This window comes from Perca fluviatilis, chromosome 15 (assembly GCF_010015445.1).
Source record: "Perca fluviatilis chromosome 15, GENO_Pfluv_1.0, whole genome shotgun sequence".
In the NCBI taxonomy this organism is placed as follows: Eukaryota; Metazoa; Chordata; class Actinopteri; order Perciformes; family Percidae; genus Perca; species Perca fluviatilis.
The window spans coordinates 29,467,108-29,479,794 of NC_053126.1; the positions used below are offsets into that span (position 1 = coordinate 29,467,108).

Consider the following 12,687-nt stretch of genomic DNA (forward strand, 5'->3'; position numbering starts at 1 on the left):
CGAACACAGCATCCCTCTGTCATTCCTTCAACCAGCTTCTTGAAAAGGTCTGCGTAGCGATGTGTGCGCATATCCAAAAACCTGTTGATAGCCAAGTGGTTGGTTTGTGTACAGCAACCATAGCAATGCAGAGAGCTGACCATAAGCCTACGGTAAAAACCCAGATTGTGAAGTCCAAAGAATGCGTCTAAAACCCGAATAATACCGGAATATCCCACGTCTTAATCGGAAAATGCTATATTTGGAACAAGGCCTTATTCTGAATATCCAACCGGAATATGCTGTTTACATGACCTGTATCAAATTCGGAATATTGTCATATTCGGAATCATGGTGGAATATTGGTGTGCATGTAAACGTACTCACTGATTGAGAATGCCAGCCTGGTTTTTCCATATGTGCTGCCCATTGGTGCTGCCTGAGCAAGCACAGCCCACCCAGTGGCTTGTTTGATTTTGGTTGACCAATCACAACAGAGTTTGGCCAGCTGACCAATCAGAGCAGACTGGGCTTTTTGGGAATGGGGGGCCAAGAGCTCAGACAGAGGCCCTTTTTCGGAGTTATAAAGCTCCACAAGCGTAACGCAACAAGCTCGCTGACCGGGCTGTCAATCATACACACCGGCCACGGAGCAGGCAGCGGCGAGGGAGAGCAGCGACTGACAGGGCAGAGAGATACCTGTCTTGAAAATAAATTACTAAATTACTAAATTACTAGGGCTGGGCAAGTTAACGTGTTATTGTCGCGTTAACTCATACATTTTTTATCGTGCATTAACTCAGTTTTTATTATTGTAAAAGTCTGTTGCTCACAGACTTTTATTTTGTAAAAGTCGGTTGCTGACTGCTGCCGCGCTTACAGGAAGCGGAAAAGAAAAGAACTGGCTGATAAACAAACCAATAAACATGGAGAAGGGTACGGAACGTTTGACATGGCCATTTCATTTTAAAGTTCTTCCAGACGGTTATTTGTATTTGTAACCACTGCAAAGTTGAATTTTCTTATCGCCGGAGTACTTCCAGTCTGAAATATCACCTAAATGCAATACACACCATTGATACCAGCAAATCAGTATCAATAAAAGAAAGTATAGATAAACAAAGGGCAAGAGACGCAAACAAATGTACATACATACATACATACATACATACATACATACATATAAACAGGATAACATTAATGCCCTGGCATTGGCAATAAGCTTTAATTTTGTATTTGCTGTGATTACTGTACATTGTTTAAGTTGAGATTTACACGAAATATTTTATTTAACTGCTACTGTATAAACAAAAAATGCTGATGTTAAGTCTTTGCAGAACAAATGTTGCGGCACTTTCGTTCATATAGCAGAACATTTCAAATAAATAAAAAAAATTGCGCTATACATTACTTTTGAATTCATTATTTCACAGAAATAAAGATGTTATAAATTAAGTTTCAGTTTCTTAAATTTTCAGCATCTTATAAAGTAAACAAACAAAAAAATGCAAAGCTCAATAAGTTATATTTTTCATTTGCAATGGTGGTGTGAGTTTTTTTTGTTGTTGTTGTTGTTGCCCAGTGCTTTAAGAGCTTGTTCAAAGGCTCAGCCTGGCCTAGCATACTGCAGAATAAAACAATTTAACAGTTTCATACTACATACGGCTGATGAACTGCAGTATAGCTACTGCCTACTGCTTACTGCAGTCGTCTGCAGTATGCAGTAGGTGATTTCGAAAATGGCCAGAGTGTTTCAAAAATCGGGTTTTTAAACTGCATGTAAACGCAAACGTGATGTGGCTGATCCGTCTCTGCAGAACTCACCAGCACTTTGGGGAGAAGGAATGGTTCAGTCCGCCGATGCCCGGCTCTTTCTTATTGAGAAGGAACTCCTGCAGCTTCAGCTTCACCTCTGTGCTGGCAATTGCACCTTCCGAAACACAATCAAAGAGGGAGGACAGCAATCAGGGCACGTCACGGTTCTCACACAGACAACATGTGCACACAAGGGCCTAACTTTTGGTTCAACATTGGGGGTTTCCTTTACATTTATTTATGTAAAGGAAATTATAATAGATTTTTTTCCCCCTGTAAATTAAGCCTATGTGTGCCTAGCATGGCAGTCAGTGGTGGAAGAAGTACTCCGATCTTTAACTCAAGTAAAAGTAGCAAAGCCACCGCGTAGAACTCAAAGTCCGGCATCCAAAGTCTTACTTAAGTAGACGTATAATAGAATTAGAATCAAAGTATACTTAAAGTACCAAAAGTTAAAGCACTCATTAGGCAGAATGACCCATTTCACAATCATATATATTGTATTATTGAATTATAATTAGTGTGTGTACCAGTGCAGCTGGTAAAAGAGGGGCTGACTTTACTTTGTTTATATACCGCCAGGTAGCTTGTAAAGGGATATATCAATATATTCCTTCATAAAAATACATATTTATTTGTTGATTACATTTTGTATTAATCAGAATCTGCAACGTTGGTTGATAGTTAATTCAACTTTAGTTATTTCACTGATACGTAATACTTTGTCAACGTTAATAACATTCATCTATAATGACTTGGACGGCTATTATAAAGTTGCAGTATATGCTTATAAGAATTAGTTAATGGTTTATACATGGTTTATAAGTGGGTTAGCGCATCAATTAACATGAATTAAATTAACTTTTATTGGTGATCTATAAAAACGATTATTTGTGCACTGGTATTAGCTAGATATATCTAAATAATGTTTACAGATGCTTCACAAAGTACTTATTAACCATTAAAAAGGCATTATAATTATCAGCTGCAACTGTATAATAGCCATCCAAATCATGTTTATTACTTGCGATACATAAACAGATATTAAAGTGTTAACTCTGTTTATTCTGTCGCTTTCAGTATTCTCCTAAAATACAACAAATTGCTTGTTGAACTGTTGAAGGAAATCATTTCCAACATTCTCTTATTGGACGCTGAAGTGAATATGAAAAGGCACCACTAGAAAATAGTGTCTTTTTCACCGACATGTCGCAGCCTGTGTATTGCGCCAGCTAAAACTGCGATGACGATAAAAAGACGTGTTGTGCAGCCCCACGCAAGTACTTCGAAATTATTTTTTTAAGTGCAGTACTTGAGTGAATGCACTTCCCACCACTGATGCTAGCACATAGCAGCAGCAGCGCCGTGTGACCCACTCACTCTCTTTGCCTTTCTCCTTGTTCCGGAGCAGCAGCAGCTGCTGCTCCAGCCGATGTTTCTCCTGCTCTTCGTGCCTCTGCTGCTCCAGTTTCCTCTTCTGCTCCAGCTCCTGCTGCCGCTTCGCCGCCAAAAGCTCCTGTTGTTGCTTACACACACACACATGCACATGCACAAACACACATCCACGTTTTACTGAGATGGCACTCGCTATGTAGCAGGTTAGGGCTGGGACGATGTGCTTCTGTCCCGATTCGATTCTTTCGCCGTGCGTGGGTGCTGGTTCGATTTTGCGATGCTATTCTAGAAGTATTGCGATTCGATAGTATTGAATGCTGCAATTGTCTTTCCAGTCCCTCCAGAAAAACGCGATTATGCGATCGCATAATTCAATGCATAATCAGCCAAAGTCGGCATATTTATGCGGGAGCCGCATCTTTTAAAATACGCCGCACTTTCGCCGCATAAATTGCCGATTTTCGCGCAAAATATGCGGGGCTTGCATGATTTCATAATCCCCGCATTTTCGTTGCAAAAAAGTCCCATATATCTTAGCAGAAAGTTGAAAGATTTGCGTTTACTTCACACAAGAGCAGCCATTTTCCCCTGTTGCCATGGGAACGTTATGAAGTGACGTCATTACGCGACGTGAACATCATCGAAAAGCAGGGTGTTGGAGGAATCACTTTTTTTTCTCTTTTTCATCAAACCGCAATTTTTGCCAGTTCCCGCAATTTCATCGCATAAAATTGCATAAATATCCCGCATATTCCATCGCAATTTTTTAAGAAAACGTGCCGCATAATCAAGGATTTTTGCCCGCAACAATCACAAAAAAACTCAGGAAGGACTGTCTTTTGAATAATACACTTCTAAAGACAATATAGGATGAGACATTTCAAAAAAACTAATTGTTTGTAATCTGATAGAAAACAGTAATTGTGGAATATAAAGTCTACTTGCGCTACATTGGGGGTTAAGGAACACAGACTACGGACTACCCTGCGGCGGCCGGCCGTATGGCTGTTTCCCAGCCTTACTGGGTATGTGTAGCTACCTTCAGGTGTTCCTGCAGCTGGACCTCGTGTTGTCTGGTGAGCACTTCGTGTTTTTTCTGGAACTCGGCAAACAGCAGCTGTTTCTGGAGCTCCTGCTGCTGTTTCAGTAGCACAAGTTCCTGCTGGAGCTGCTGCTCCCTCATGGCTGTGTCCACCGCCGCCGCCGCCGCGCCCGCCGACAGAGAGCACACCCTGGGCTCCGTCCGCAAATCCACCGGCCCGCCTCCGCCTCCCGCTCCTGGGCCTTCTCCCGGACCCCCACCTGGAAAGGCAGCAATGGACAAGAGCTCAACTTTACTCATCCTGAATACACTGCTAATCGTGTAAGTGCATTTTTAAAAAAGGTATCTAACTATGGAAGAGGATTAGTGCCACATAGAATTCTGAAGTAATTCTGAGAAAAAAGTCTGACTCCTTATCCTCAGAATTCTGTCTTTACTCTTCGAATTATGACTTTAAACTCAGAACTCAAATACATTTTTCACATGTGGCCCTAATCCTCTTCCGTATCTGTGTGTTCTTCTCTATTTGTTTTAATTTTCATGACTTTACTTAGAATTTTGATACTAGTCAAAAATTCAAGGCAATTCAAAGTTTACAAAAAACAATAAAGAGCGGTTAAAAACAGTTAAAAATACTTTTAAAAAAATAACTAGGAATAAACGGATTTTCGGTTTGCTGATTATCTGTATCGCCATTTTATTTGCCTGCTAACCGATAAAGTTAATTAATTAAAAAGTCTTCAATTTTGGCCCTCTGCTTTGGTTTCACTCACCACAATGTCGTGTGTGTCCCCCCCCCATAACACTATCTGACTCTCTTCTACTGGGAATTATGTTGAAAGTTTCTCATTTATTAAATAATTACTTAAAGCATTTAAAGAAATTTGGAACATTCCAAAATCTTAATTTTGACTTCAAGATTTTCATTTTCACTGTATATGAATATCGGTTCCAAATATCGGTTATCGGTTTTATTAACTACGCCTTTATAAACCAGTACCAGTCGATCCCTAATAAAAACAGCTAAAATAGAAGAAGAAGAGAGGTATAAAATACACGATTAAAAGTTCCAGTGCAATATAAGAAAGGCAATTAACCCTCTAAATCAAAGCCCCTATTTGAAACACGGACCCCCCCCACCCCACTCACCCCCTTCTCCACCTCCTCCTCTCTGCTCGCTTGCTGTTCCTCCTGGGCTCTGCATGCCCGATGGGAGGCTGCTCTTCACCTCCACTACTGCAGGACAGACAGGCATAGGGAGAGAGAGAAAATAATTAGACCGGAAGATGTGTTGACCAGGGCTGGGTATCGTTCCAAACATTTCGGGGGTGGTGATGGCGCAGTGGATATGACACCTGCCTTCGGTGTGGGAGACCCAGGTTCCATTCCCAATGCAGTACATCAACCAATTGCTCCAGAGGGGTGCGACCTCTGACATATAAAGCAATTGTAAGTCACTTTGGATAAAAGCGTCAGCTAAATGACATGTAATGTAATGATACAGGTACCAATACCAATACCATGACAACACTATTTGCCTATCGAGCCTCTATGACGTTTAGGACCCTAAAGTGACCCTAGCGTGGCTTTGCTAGTTTAAGAACGTCGTTTTAACAGCAAATGCACCCGCGCCCATGGTGCGTGCTGGTCTTACAGGGAGGTGTGTTCAGGTGCATTCTGGGCGTATTGCTATCTTGAGGCAGCGGGAAGTGATCGCGCCATTGACCAACAAAAACCTGATCTAAAGTCAACAGCGCAGCATTTCATTGTTATTTTAACAGCGCATTAGTAAAATGCTCCTAGGTTCGGCGGCGCATACGTAACTATGCTTGTTACACACACACACAAAAACACACACACATAATACACACACACACACACACACACACACACACACACACAGGGAAGCGCAGCAGCACACATACATGCAAAAGATTAGAAATAAAAATATGACGGTGCAAATCCGCCATCATAATAGCAATGCGCCGAGGTCCAAACGCGCCTGGCTTGTAAAGGGAATGGGAGATGACGCTCTGATTGGTTTACTGCATGTGACGCCCAAAACACACCTATGAATTAATGAAGACACTAAGTACAACCCTTTTGAACTATGCGCCCGGCGCACGGACCCTTTTTTTTCCGCCGTTGAACTAGCAAAAGTGGATTTGGACACGCCCTAAACGCACCTGCGCCAGGCGCTTCACGCCGTGCGCTTAGATCGTTGAAATAGCGCCCTTAATGTTAGACAGCCACTCACCAGCATCAGTCGTGGTGCGTACATTTTTTTTTTTTTTTTTCCCCTTTCTGTGAGAAATGCAACGCATTTAATGATACCAACGCGTAAACGAGCACAAGCGCAGCCAGCCGACAGCAGCTCTGTTCTGCTCTCTGCTCTGTTCATTTCTAATCTAGATCCCCAGTCTTTCCTGTTAGATGTGAGGCGATTGTCTTTAGATGTGAGATGGTGTCAGACTTCAGTCTTCTCAAAGTCTGTTCAAAGTCTTCTAGTGTACGGTAGGCAACAGCTGCAACAGGTTAACACACTGCCTCACAGATAGCTACGGTTCAAGGTTTAAGGGCTTTCTTTATCATGTGCACAGCATTTACAGGGAGGCCGTCGTCTCAGGTTCCCTCCAACAACGCTAATAAAAGATGTATAAGAAAGAAAAGAAAAAAAGGATTACACAAGTAACAACAAAAATGAGAATCTAAACACAAAAAGTAGTGCGAAGTTAAGATAAGGAATACAATATAATAGGGGTGGGCAATATGGACAAAATCTTCTATCATAGTATATATCACGATACAGTAATTGCTCTGTAAATTAGATTAAGAAGTGGTTTAAAAACACCATAGCGTACTTCACATTTGATTATGTTCTTCTTTCATTTGGAACTTCCACACAGACGAAAAAACAACGGCCCCCACATGAGACAACACCTGAGCTGGAAAATAAAATAAAATAAAAAAATTCTCCCAAAATGGAAGCTTTACGGTTCCTGAGAATTTTTTAAAAGAATGCGATTAGTTAATGTGCAATATTTATTATTATTATTATTAGTAGTAGTAGTAGTAGTAGTAGTAGTAGTAGTAGTAGTAGTAGGTTTGTGTAACATTTGGTTTAACATTTTTCATTCCTGTTTCTATTATTATATTTACTGTTTTTTATATAAGCTAAATGCTGGAATACACTGTGAAAAAGCCCGATCTCAGGAGACAACACAGGGGCTGTGTTCACCCCACAAGGGAGAATGAATGCGTGGGCATGAGCAGCAATTGACACGGAGTTAGACACCCCCCCTGGCCCTGATTGGTGCATCTGAACAGGGAGCAGGGGATTTTAGCAAATCTCACTGTTGTGTAGCTGTAGGTGGTGCCAGAGGAGCCAGATTATTATTTTTTTAATGACCTGCTTCATGTAGTTCTACTGGAACATAGGGTCAGTTTCAGCAAATATGACAGAAAGTTTTATAAGGCTTACCTAACTGCACCTTTAAATGTATAGTTCTTAGTGACGGATGAAGGAGAAATGTGGGTGTGAGTGGGAAACAAGGAGGAAATTGAATTAGGAATTATCTACGGTGTAGTGTGACCTATGACGTCTCTGCGCAAAGGTGTTCTGAATGGTCACCTCCTGTCCTTTTGCACTCCCTTTCTGCTTGTGCGTCCCACGTGGGCGCTAAGCCAATCAAACACCAACATCCACACTTAGACCAAGCCTATTAGCCCGGCTCGGCGGCATTGAGACAGGAAAGATTTCATCATTCCAGATCTTCCGTCTTTAGTCGCAGCCTTGACATCGGACCTTTGACCTCATAGAAAGAGAAGGATGTACTGCACGGCTCGACAGTGCCAGCCTTTCACTCGCATTTGCGAGTAGAAATAGATGTGTGCGAATTGTAAAATGTATTTAGGAGCATGTGTGCGAATAACCGGCAAGTATTTTCTTTTTTTAAGATTATTTTTTGGCCATTTCATTGTCATTTTGATTCCTAGCTTTTTTTTTCTTTAGTCTGTAGGAAACAATTTGTAGGCCGGGGACATCTCTGCAGCACCACAATACTTCATTCAGAATGACTTGGCACATATTACGCCTTTAACAAATATCGCCATCGATTTGGATAAAATTGCGATTAATTGTGCAGCCCTACCGTTCAGCTAGCTCAGTCACTGTGTTTGTTTTAGGAAAAAGCAGTTAAAAGAAGCCAAAACTGAAAGCTGGGGATAAATAAGTGTGTGTGTGTGTGTGTGTGTGTGTGTGTGTGTGTGTGTGTGTGTGTGGCCACTCAGATCTAAATTACCTAAACAAATATTCTGGTGTTTCACTGTGACGCACGTGTCTCCCCTTCCACTACAACACACACACACTGTCCCTTGTGTGTGTGTGTGTGTGTGTGTGTGTGTGTGTGTGTGTGTGTGTGTGTGTATAACTGTCCGATTGGCAAGAGAGCAGCATTCCACAGCAGCCAGCGTCTGACGTCAAACTGAAGACATTTATAGTCTGGTAAACACACACACACACACACACACACACACACAGTCTGACAAAGAGGCAACATTTCAGTCAATCATGTCAGTTTCTAACTGCTCAGTAAGTCAAGCACCAGGACGGATGCCGTAAAAAGAATGAAAGACGGACTGTGCATCCAGTTTGTCCAGTCAGTGACTTCTGGTAGAATCGAACACAGACTGGGGATTATTCCTTGGCGCTAATGTGACTCTGTATGCATCACACGCGCAGAACTTACAATCGTGAAGCCTTTTCACATAGTTGGCTGAAATTTATTATGTACAGATTATGAATAAGGCACAGATTCAGGGTGTTTGTTTGCACTGGTCAGATCTAGGTTGATTCCCAGCGGCGCTCTTAAAGGCACTCCTTAAAGCATTTTAAGGCAGTTTTCTGGAAAGGCGACAAAAAAGAGACAGAATTTGAAAATGCAGACCTGCAGCTCTCCTCTCTCTGTCCTAAGCCCCTCCCACTAGAAAAGCACACGCTTACTGTATGAAGCGTAATAATGTTTTGCTGCCTGTTTTCGTTGCAAACTTGTAGGCCTGTAAAGTATTTTGGAGATGACATACTGTAATTTGAGGCTATAGCTAGCTACATACTGTAAACCTGAACTTGAATTAGCTGCAGACTTGAGCCTTTGGCAACTGTTAGCATATGGCTAAACTATTAGCAACATTATCTCTCCGTCTTGCGCATGGCATTTTCATTTGACGAACAGCCAATAGGAATGCGCTATCGCTGTAATGAGAAATATTGTCTTTTATGGCAGCAGCATAGGTGAAAAGCCCAAGACAAACCTCCCACTCTGTGGGACAATGAAGGCAATCTTAGATCTTGTATAGACTACATTTTCATGGATAAAGCTTTAACCTTCCCTAGCCTCGGTGGAATAATCTGCTATCGCCACTTAATATCATGCACCTGATAGTTGAGCTTGTTTTTAAATCCAAACCTGTTGAAACTACATCCTAGGGATGTCCAAATACAAAAAAATCTAGTAGTCGGTACTGATTCCACCAAAAGTACACAATACCAAAGTCGATACCACGGTGTGTAAAAAAATATATAAAAGTCATCGATACACATCCCATGAAATTTGATGATTCTTGAGAGATATATATATACACATATATATATATATATATGTACGATATATAGATCGTTGTCCAAAGAATCAATATAATATATCGTGATAAAATGTGTGATTTACACCCTTAGTACCCAGCATTCTATGCATTTTATCTTTTCTTAGTGCATTTGGAAAATGTTTGTGTTATAAATCAAACCTACAGAAAAGTGGATGTTTTCATATTGACAATTTGGCACATAACATACGTCAGTCACACTCCTTTTTTATCTATCCAAGCCATTTGACTGCCCTGTGAATTAAAGTGAAGGCTGATCTGCAGCGGTGGAGTGACATTTAAAAAAAAAAACGATTAGTCGATCATCAAAAATATTTGCAGATTCAACAAAAGACTAATCAATTGACTACTCGTTGCAGCTCTGATGTACAGTTTCAGTTACTTGAGAATCCTTCAGTGTTGAGGTGAAGACCTTTTTTTTTTTTAAATGGACCAATGGAATGCACCAATTCTGTACTACAATCCAACAACTGGGAATTTCCAACGCGCGCCTTTGACAGGAATCCTACAAATAACTATGGTCCAGCCTATATTCAGATAATAAATGCTGTTTTCTGTTTTACACACTTACTGTCTAAAGCCTTCTACACACAACGCGTTTTATGTGTCCAGTTAGTTTGGAATAAACACAAGAAGAATAAATAAATAGTTAGCATGAACAGACAAAGGAAAGTAGTCCATGTACAAACACCTGAGCTTGACAGATGATCTCTGAAAGGTGTAGTGCAAAAACACTGGAGCAATAGCCTCACATTGCCAGACCTTCCTCCAAAGCACTGCGGAGGAGGGTCTGGCAAGTCCACACAGCATTCCCGGATGGGAGAAAAACATGCTCTGGTTTATTGGCATTTCTTAAACCAATCACAATCCTCTTGGGCGCCGCTATGCGCTGGACAGAGCAACGGTGCCTCTGCCAAATAGCCCCAGGAAGGAACTTGTTTTGGTGGAACGTGTAAGTTCGAAAGTTTTAGTCGTGCAACAGAAAACTCAGATTGGACAGATAGTCTAGCTAGCTGTCTGGATTTAACCGGCAGAGATCTGAGGAGCAGTTAAGCATAGTCCTCGTTTAGAACGTCAACACAAAGAAAGCGAAAGATGACGGACATTCGGTCGAAAATGAGGGACATCTGGCGGAATATCCAGCGGCACCTGAAAAATCCCGGAAATGAAACATCGGCGATATGTAGACTACTGGAACAATAAACTAAGCAACAAAGAGACTTTAGCCTAATAGCCTGTTGTTTTAGCCTGATTTTTTCTCATCAGTTTACATTTACCATCTAAATTCATATGCCATTATCAGATGTTGTCAGCCAATAAATAAACAAAGATGCTACACTAAGTGCTGATTATGAAAAATGTATAGTTCATTAAAATAGGTAGAGAGAGGTCCACTTGAGTTGACTTTTTACTGTCTGTCTCCCTATTTATCTGTTTCTGCTGCTGCTGCTGCTGTGGTGGCTGGGAGGTAATTCTGGAAACCAATATTCATCTTTTTTTCTTCTCTCTCTCTCTCGCTCTCCCTGTCTTGTTCGTTCTACACTGCTAAGAGAAAATAGGCACTATGACATCAGCCCTGCAAACACTAAAAGAGCTATGATGGAGAGAGAGAGAGACAGAGAGGGAGAAAGAAAAGAGAGTGAGGTAAAAATAGTGTAATGGTTGTGTGTACTTTAGACAAATTAGAAGCTTGGAGAGAGAGAAGTCACATGTGTAGCGTTGCTATAGAAACTGAGGGTGGGCCAAAAGTATTATGGGCTGGCAGACTGTAGCGGATGCTGTCTGTTGCGTTACACCAGGCTCAACGTCTTTTACACAGTATGTATGCATTTGTTTAACACTTCACTTACTGTATCAGTATTTTTATATTACCAATGGGTCCACTGACTGTGAAGGAGGTCCTTCATAGGGATGAACTAGGGCTGTGCAATTAATTGAAATTTTAATCGCGATTACAATTTCGACTCATAACGATCACAAAAAAAGAAAAACGATTATTTTGCACATTGCAATTTGCAAGTTAACTCTTATTTTGTTTTGTGTTCTGAATGGAAAAAAGTATTAAGGGGGAAATTTGTATATAGTAATTACTATAGTATATACACTTTCTGTTTCTGTATGTATTGTTTATTCCTTATTAATGGAAAATGTTTGTTTGTGTATGTAGGCACCAATCAACAACTCCCTGTGGCAATAAACTCCTTTCGGATTTGGATTTCTGATTTGGATTCTGAAAAGTCACAGTTCAAGGTTTTCACTGTGAAACTTTTTTAACCTCAATACATGGAACATCTTTCCAAAAGTCAATGATTTGTGTTAAATAATCAATATTGAACAAAATAATCACAATTTTCATTTTTTTTTTCATCATTGAGCAGCCCAAGGATGAACCCCCCCAAAAAAAAAAAACCCTCTCTCCTCTCTTTTGGTCTGCAGCCCGCAAGCTTTGATAGGCCAATTAGAAGCTCCCGGCCAAGCAGCAAACAGCAGACGGACAAAGTTAGAGACTAGCTGGTGAGCACAGTGGAGCATTTAGCAGCTTAAGAGCCAGATATTATTCCCAGGAGTTAGTGAAGGCCAAAGTGACATTTGTTGTCTTGGACAGACGCACAACTCCAAATGAGGGTGACCGTTTGCTAATAGTAAACACACAGCAGTTAATCAAGGGTTTAGAGATGGGAATTTTTGGGATGGGAAATACATCTGTTTGCTGGTTGGAATATTTTTGCTCACAGATTAGTAGTCACTAGCTATGTAGTTTGGCCATTTTTTTTGTTAGCAATAGAATCAATGCAAAA

The 12,687-nt window shown here is 40.9% G+C and overlaps 1 protein-coding gene across 1 annotated transcript in view; it reads right to left on the reverse strand.

The window, feature by feature from the left end:
* hdac5 (histone deacetylase 5) overlaps positions 1–12,687 on the reverse strand; it is a 54,265-nt gene that overhangs the window by 34,500 nt on the left and 7,078 nt on the right. The window contains exons 2-5 of the mRNA XM_039824699.1: positions 5,381–5,467; positions 4,229–4,491; positions 3,175–3,319; positions 1,804–1,909 (exon numbers count right to left, since the gene is read on the reverse strand). Of these exons, the coding sequence (XP_039680633.1) occupies positions 1,804–1,909; positions 3,175–3,319; positions 4,229–4,491; positions 5,381–5,467 (601 nt within the window). The remainder of the gene's footprint in view (positions 1–1,803; positions 1,910–3,174; positions 3,320–4,228; positions 4,492–5,380; positions 5,468–12,687) is intronic.